Source organism: Camponotus floridanus, unplaced genomic scaffold, assembly GCF_003227725.1.
Source record: "Camponotus floridanus strain SB8 unplaced genomic scaffold, Cflo_v7.5 scaffold5, whole genome shotgun sequence".
Taxonomy (NCBI): domain Eukaryota; kingdom Metazoa; phylum Arthropoda; class Insecta; order Hymenoptera; family Formicidae; genus Camponotus; species Camponotus floridanus.
The window spans coordinates 1,056,708-1,064,491 of record NW_020229658.1 but is presented as its reverse complement, the minus strand read 5'-3'; the positions used below and the strand labels follow the sequence as shown (position 1 = coordinate 1,064,491).

General features: G+C 41.3%; 1 protein-coding gene across 1 annotated transcript; it reads right to left on the bottom strand.

Annotated features, from left to right (window-relative positions):
* Nucleotides 1-470: 470 nt before the first annotated feature.
* LOC105258793 (ring canal kelch homolog) lies at nt 471-3,800 on the bottom strand. The gene is made up of 9 exons (XM_011270305.3): nt 3,048-3,800; nt 2,776-2,922; nt 2,289-2,693; nt 1,960-2,213; nt 1,647-1,874; nt 1,394-1,566; nt 1,114-1,254; nt 781-1,036; nt 471-708 (listed from the first exon to the last, which is right to left on the bottom strand). The coding sequence occupies exons 1-9, from the start codon at nt 3,119-3,121 to the stop codon at nt 518-520; spliced, it is 1,869 nt and encodes a 622-aa protein (XP_011268607.1). The 5' UTR covers nt 3,122-3,800; the 3' UTR covers nt 471-517.
* Between the last annotated feature and the right edge of the window lie 3,984 nt (nt 3,801-7,784).

Here is a 7,784-nt window from a genome sequence, read left to right as displayed (position 1 = left end):
TGCTACACGATATCCGTTCGTGTATTCTCTCGTATGTATGATTATCCCCGTTATTTTGATTGTTTTGAGCTAATGGTTCATTCCGAGGAACCTCAGCGTTTTCATTGTTATCCTCGTCGTCGTCATTATCCAAACGTTCGTAAATATTCTCCTCCGGTTCCTGTTGTTGCTGCTGTAATCGACGATAATTCCGTACCAAATCAATCGGATTTTGATAATTTGGATTCAAATTCGGATGAATCTGTAGCGTGTTGTTGCTAGGACGATTTTGTGGAAAAGCGCGCAAACCTGCGTTTTGATAACCGTCTTCTCTTTCTTGATTATTTCTACCTTGATTCATTATTACCGCGGCTAATTCGCCATTCTCGTATCGCTGACAAACGCAACGCGGGCCTTGACAATTATGACTCGCGCCGCGATTTTGCATACCGCTGGGCCCGGCTTCCCGTGACGAGTCTGATACCTCGACACCCGGGTCCGTGTTCTGTTCTGTCGCATGCCCAGCGGATTGTAGACCTCACATTGTCACCGCGGGGGCCATCGGTTTATCGATGATAGCTACACCAGCGTAACTACGCCCCACTCCCATGCAAGTCGGCAAGGTGGTCCAGGTATCGGTTCTTGGAGAATACACTTCTACCGATGCTAAACTGGAAGAACCGTCGTCTCCACCCACCACGTACAAAAGTCCGTTCAATGCCACGACACCTATTCGTTGTATTTATATTAGATTTATAGCTACAGGAAAAATAAATCAAACATCCAAAAGCAACAGCTTACCGGCGTTACGACGGCAAAGTGCCATGTCACTGACGGGAGTCCATTGGTTAGTTTCTGGATTAAATGCTTCTACGCTTTTTCGAACCAGTGGACCATCATGACCTCCCACTGCATATAAAATACCATCAAGGACACCGACACCCGCACCGCTACGACGCGCGGACATCTCTGGTACAGGTTTCCATTGATCTTTCTCTGGGTTATAGCACTCGACACTGGAGAGGCATTGACGAGATTCTCCATCATAGCCGCCAACCTAATTACAAAAATGTTTCTCTACATTAAATGTATAATGAACAAGATTGTTTTCTAAGCAAGGATGTCTCAACTTACGGCATACAACAATCCTTTAACAACGCCTACTCCTACACTACTGCGCCGCGTTGACATTCGCGCTATTGGTCTCCACTCGCGAGTACGCGGGTCATATACTTCGGCTGAATTTAATCCCGTCGAACCATCAAAGCCACCAACCTGCGGCATAAAAAATATCAGTTTTAATTTAAAAAAAAAAAGAAATATGTCACAAGATGCCACAAGTGTTTTTTAGTCGACATTTTCCAATTGTAAATCGTATCGATAGAATACAGGAGAAAAAGTATTAATAACATACAGCGTAAACGCAATTTCCGAGCACTGCTACACCGAGCGTCGATCTCCTAGCTTCCATCTCAGGACAGGGTGACCATTGATCCGCCGCAGCATCGTAAATATCAACTGTTCGTACTCTCAGTGATCCATTAAATCCACCAACGGCGTACACACGTCCGCCGAGAACACAAAGTCCTATAAAGCAATACAGAATTTAGCATTATTTGTAAGAAAAAAATTATAATAATATTGTTATCGTAAATACATTAGCTTACCGGCTCTACAACGTCGTGTTGGCAATTCGGAAACTTGATACCATTTTTCTTCTTTAAAGTCATAGCACTCGACACTCCTAATTGCTTTCGGAGCTTGTCCACCGACAACGAGCAATACCTTGGGCAAGCCTCTTGGCTGTCTTGGTTTGGTACGTGGGGTTTTAAATAATGATTTTTGCTCACCCTTCAGTAAATGATATTTTAAGGCTTCAATCAAGAAATCCTTACCTATGGAAATTCAATATATACATATGTATATATGTATGTATAATCTTTTTTTCAAGTCATACATATATTATAATAGCAAATTTACATTGTAAATTTGCCTTCAGAAGTGGTTCCTCCTCTACACGTTGCACCAAATATTCTTGAGACAGCAAAGGTAAGCGTACATATTCCATTAGCAGAGCTAAATTGGACTGTCTTTTTTCGAGATCATGATGTACCCATGAAATGACACATTCAAATACTTTTTCTTCGGATGGTACCATTAAACGATCACTACAGATAAGCTTTGCTACTTGCTCAGGTGCCAGAGTCAAGAACTCTTCCGCATCGACTACTTCTCTACAAGATTAAAAACATAATTATTATCAATGCAATATATTCTCATTTGACAGATTAAAACTCGAATGTACTTACGAAAAATGCTGCTCAATGTAGCTATCTGCATGCGTTAACAGTTCGAGACACCCATGAAGATCTGCAAATGCCCTAATACCAAGACAATTAGATGGATGCAATTGAGCTTGCAAAAAATCACAGCAGGCATCTCGAACATCTGTTAATTGTAATAAATTTGCAGCAGGTAGGAGCACCTGTACATTTTCCTCCGTAACATGGACTTCAGCAGAGTAAACATAATCTACTAATAGCTCTAGCGCCGAATAATCTACGCCTTGTAACGTTATTCTCTCCTGATCACGTTCCTCGAAACTTGTAAACATGGCATAAAAGTAAGGGCTACACGCAGCGAGAACCATTTTGTGAGCAGGCACCTCCATACCACTGTCTGCTACTAAGATAACATCGCAGAGTAAATTTTTCCTAAACAATAGTATCAAAGTGTTCAATTTTTCATAAAGATATATCTCCAATAATATTTTAACAGATAAATGAAGATATATACTTTCTCATTTCATTAATGACATCAAAGGCTCGATTCGTATGATGGTGATTCCTATATGGTGGCTTATCTTTTCCATTCTCACGAGGAATATGTTTCTGTGAGCTTTCATCTAGAGAATTCTGGCTAGCGTAACGAAGTAATAAACAGCTGCAAAAATAAAAGACAAATTAAACTTTTTGATAAGTGTTCTCCAAGTTATTATAGATTGTATTAATAGACATTGTTTTCTTACGCTGAAATATTTAGATATAAGTAAAGGATGAAAGACTCACCTGCCCTTGGTATCGGAACCGTCGCCAACATTATTCAAGACGTTAGGCAGTTGATTCTGTCCCGCTGATTCCATTTTAATCGATTTTAATTAGATTTCGATACTCAAAGCGTTTGTAGTTGAACACAAGATAATTAGCAAGCCAAAACCAAGTTAGGCTGTTTACAATAATTCCAAAATGTCATCAGATTTCTCGATCATCATTTGTACACTGTGCTTTATCACGATAAAATTCAAACAGAAAAATGATACCATTGATTTTATCAACTTGACAGGTAATAAATCTTCGCACGCGCGCGTTCTCGCTAAATTCCGAAAGCGAAATCAGACACGAATGCTTTGCTTCAGGTTCGGCTTCTCTATTTTTCGGAGCCCTGTTCCGGTTGGAACAAAATATACGTATCACGTTTTTTTTTTAAATATCACTCGCAATAATTTTCTTCTGTCTTGTAGATTCTAACGACAGTTTTTGTCCTTACAGAGATTTTGGATTTCTGGGCGGTGAGATTTCTCTTTCAAGGCGGAAATACACACATATTAGGTTTACTCCTACTCGTGCAGCGAAATTTTCATACTTCCCTCCGACGAAATTTTGTTCTTATCGCAGCGAGGTAATATTCGACTGCACAGCTGACGAGTGAGAGGGGAGAGTCGCGCAATCTTCAAGGAGATCCGTGCGCTCTATTTTGACAGCACGTCATGCGCGCGCGAGTTACACGTGCGTATGCATGCGCATGTGTATGTATATATGCATATATATAGTACAGTCTCGAATTTTTCTACTTTACATCGTCGAGCATCGAGATCTCTCGCTATTCCGAAATCTCCCCTCTATTCCTGCTCCGTATCAATGGTGTATGCGCAGAATGTAAATGTCATCGCGTCCACCGTCTCTCATTCGCTTTCTCGCTCAATGTATCGTCACGTGCTTCCGTATCGAGTAGGGGGAGAGAAGCGTAGAAGGGGAGATTTCAGGTTACCGAGAAACAGCTGATTCAGAATAAGAGAGGCGTTCCACAGACGTACAAGGTCCAGCGTTTTCGTTTTCTATTCCGACAAAAATATAAAAATAAAAAAATCGCGCGAGACATGACGCTTTTACCCGAAGAGGAGATTCGATCTCGATTATCGATCCTGGGAAATAAAGAAACCTAAAATTCTGAATCCTCTTACCATCCGTCGACGTGGTCCGCGCGCGACCTACCTTACCGACCTCAGAGGGCGCCGGCGAACGGCGAATTTTTAAAGTTACGTAAACTCCCGTGAAAGAAAGGGGAGAGAGAGTGTGCGTCTGTAACGATGTTTCATCGATGTGTCAGTTATCAGGCGGTGCAGCCCGGTGCAGGCGGAGGCAGTCTGCCGTGGAAGCTGGTGGAGACGCCACGCCAGCGACGGAGCCACGCCGCGCACGCCACGCTACGCCACGCGACGCGCCGCGCCGCGCCAAGGACGCGCCAACGACAGGGACAGGCGTCGACGCTGCCTCCTTCCGTCCTTTTTCTTTTCACTTCGAGCGCGGTCTCGGCTCTTGAAAAAATCTCGACCGTTGGTCTCGCGGTACGTGTGTACCGGGGGGAACGCGCGCAACAACGAGGAGCGGGAGAGAGAAAGAGGGCTCTCGGTTGGAATCCCGGCTCACGGAAGTCGATCGGAATTTCACCGACGAGGGTACAACCTCGCAACCTCCGCTACCGCAACGTTTTTGTCTCGAAAAGGTACGTCCGCACGCCGTTGGTTCGCGGTTGCGCGTTATAGGATATCGGATCGCGACTGCGGCTACCAAGTTGGCGCCCGAACCACTTCGGAGCGCAATAGGATGCCTGTACATTTTGCAAAAATCAACGGTACCGTCCGCGCTGCATTATGCACGGAGCGACGAGACGCTAGAGACGGGGGCGAGAGGGAGAGGGACGCGAAAGAGGAGCACGATTATCCGATAAGATGTTACCTCGATGCGTGCGTAAAGAATTTGTTGAAGAAAAGAACCGCGCGTCTCTTAAAGCGGCGCAGTTGAAGCGACGAACGTCGCCGAAACTTTCCTCGCGGGACGTCATATTTTTATTATTTATATCTCGAGTTTATTATTTATATAAGGGAAAATAATTGTATTAGCCAATGCCCGATCCACTGAATTATTCCGTGTTATAATGTATAATTCCTGAGCCGATCGTTTAGATTACGGTGGGATGCGTTATTTACGTAGGTTCTCTCGGCCCCGGTATCGGCTCCCTGGAATTGCGCGCGCTCCGAGTAGTCTTTGTTCGATGCTGGAGCGCGTTAAAAATATACTCGCTTTATTCTCGCGCATCATGCGATGCGCTATAGTTCCGTAAATATGTCAACCACCTCGAAACACCTGTAGACTAAGAGACATAATGTGCGAATAAATATGCAACGATGCAAAATATGCTCCTTTCGTATACGAGCACGGGGATTCGTTATCTTCGAACCGGGGGAACGCGCACGTTTTTCCGTTTCTGAAAAGAGCGATACATTTTACTCCGGAAACAAAAGCGATACGCGCATACTTCTTCCAAGCACACGGAAAACAATAAACTTGTGGAAAAACAGGAGATAACGCATCCTCTCGCGGTAATTAGCTTTGCATTGTCGATAATGACAGTCGTTGCAAAATTGCATAAGCTCGAAACTATCGCGAGGAGATAAACGAGCGAAATTAACAGCGTCCGTTATCTACTTGGTTTCGCGAAACGTTGCAACGGACAACGATTGCTTTGATTTAATACGTAGCGTATTACGGGGCGTTAATATATACATGAGATGGACGAGATACCGCGATAAAGTATGGTGGATAAGATCGCGGGTTCGGCGGGACGGAACGAGACGCGAAGTCGAGGCGCCGCGAAATGCGCAATATTGTTACAAGTGCAAGGTTAACGTGACTACGTTGCGCGGATCCGGCTGATTATTTCCTGCCGGTAAACGGTCTACAACGTCGATTGTTGCTATGTCGTTGCCGTCTTGCGTCGAGTCATCGTCGCGATTACTCGAGAACGCGCGATTTAGGGCTTACCCTAAAAGCATGAAAAAGATATCAATCATTCTTGAGGATTTTCTTTATTCTTCTTCTTTAAACTTTAGAAATTCATCTTTTTGACGTTTTCCAATTTATATTTCTATTTTTATATTTAATTTTTTTTTAATTCGATACGAACTTTTGCGAACGTAGGGTGTTTAACAATGACATATAAGATATATTATCTTTTTTTAATTATTTAAAATGACAACATTTAATCTAGTTTTATTCCGCAGAGTATTTTTGGGATGTAAATATGATTAAAATTTGAAGAATTAATTTTTCTCAAGAAATATATGAAAAATGTTAGCGAGATTGAGATATCTAATTTTAAAATGACATGATTCTTTTTGGATAAAAATAACAGCTATTCCTCGTGTAATTATCTGAAATGAAAAAGTTATTCTAATTTTATTACGTAGAATATTTTTGGATGAATCTAATTTTATTTAAAAAGATTGAAAAATAACAAAGCAGTGTCATATTTTAAAAAATGTTTCAATTTTGTTGACACATCTTTTAAAATATGACACTGCTTTGTTATTTTTCATTTTTTTATTTCCTCCAAGATCAGAAAAATATTAAATATTATTTTTTTTTAATTTTAACTAGGTTCAGTAGTTAAAAAATATCCTAATAAAATAAAATTAGAATAAGTTTTCTCATTTCAGATAATTGCACGAAGAGCATGTCATATTATCATTTTTAAACGTTAACATAGAAACTCGTATCGAATAAAAAAAATTAAATATAGAAAATTTAAAAATACTGACATGTTTACACATCGATATAAACATGTGTAAAGCGCCAAAACAAAAAGACCAATTTTTCATATTATTAAAAAAAAGTCCTAAAGATTATTTGTTGTTCATTCCATTAAAATAGACTAGCCTTTCAATCGTCAAATTTTCCTCCGATTCCGCGATCAATAAAATATAAAGCCGTTCATTTAGGATGTAATCCCAACGGTCTGCTCTCCCCTCTATCTTGCAACTGTACCTTTTCTCGCTGAAAACGATAGCTGTATTTCTATTATTGAAGATAGAAAAATTGAAAGCGTTGATAGGAGCTTAAAAAAAAATAGATCACTTTTTTTCAGTCGCACTTAATTAAGCGGAATAGGCTGCGCCGGTTACAACGGGGGAAACCATTTGCGATTCGAATGCGATAACCTTATCTGCGGGTATTGGACGGAAAACACATTATCGCCTTTTACCCATTTTATCTGCGTGACCTCGGAACATCATTTTGTCGTATCTGAGCGAAATTTATTCGTGTGAAATTGACGAACCGCTTCGGTGGCCCCCCTCGTGAGCGCGAAAGTCAAATGTTTCGATCGATATGAGCCACCGTGAGATTTCTAATATGTGTTCGAACGTGCCACGACTCACTAACGGAAAGTTAACACTCTCGACTAAGTTGTCCAAGATAGCGCGTGTTCAGTGAAAAAGAAAGCGATGCTCGCGCAATAAACGCACACACACACAAACGCAAATGACGACTTATTCGATAAATACTATCGCAGCTGTTTCCAACCTTTTGGAAGGTTGGAAACCTTTTGGAAGGTTGGAAACAGCTGCGATAGTATTTATCGAAACATCGTAGCACACTTTCGAACTGGATACTATTTTGGACAGTATTTTGTAGCATTCAGAAAATATGTATTAGATATGAGTTATATAGAGATTCGTCAACCACGCA

Bases quoted from the DNA above. Each gene is read 5' to 3' on its own strand.
- LOC105258793 (XM_011270305.3), bottom strand. From the start codon at position 3,121: ATGGAATCAGCGGGACAGAATCAACTGCCTAACGTCTTGAATAATGTT. The intron at 1,567-1,646 runs GTAAGCTAATGT...ATTGCTTTATAG, and splicing joins AACACGACGTTGTAGAGCCG to GACTTTGTGTTCTCGGCGGA. The intron at 1,255-1,393 runs GTATGTTATTAA...TTTATGCCGCAG, and splicing joins TCGGAAATTGCGTTTACGCT to GTTGGTGGCTTTGATGGTTC.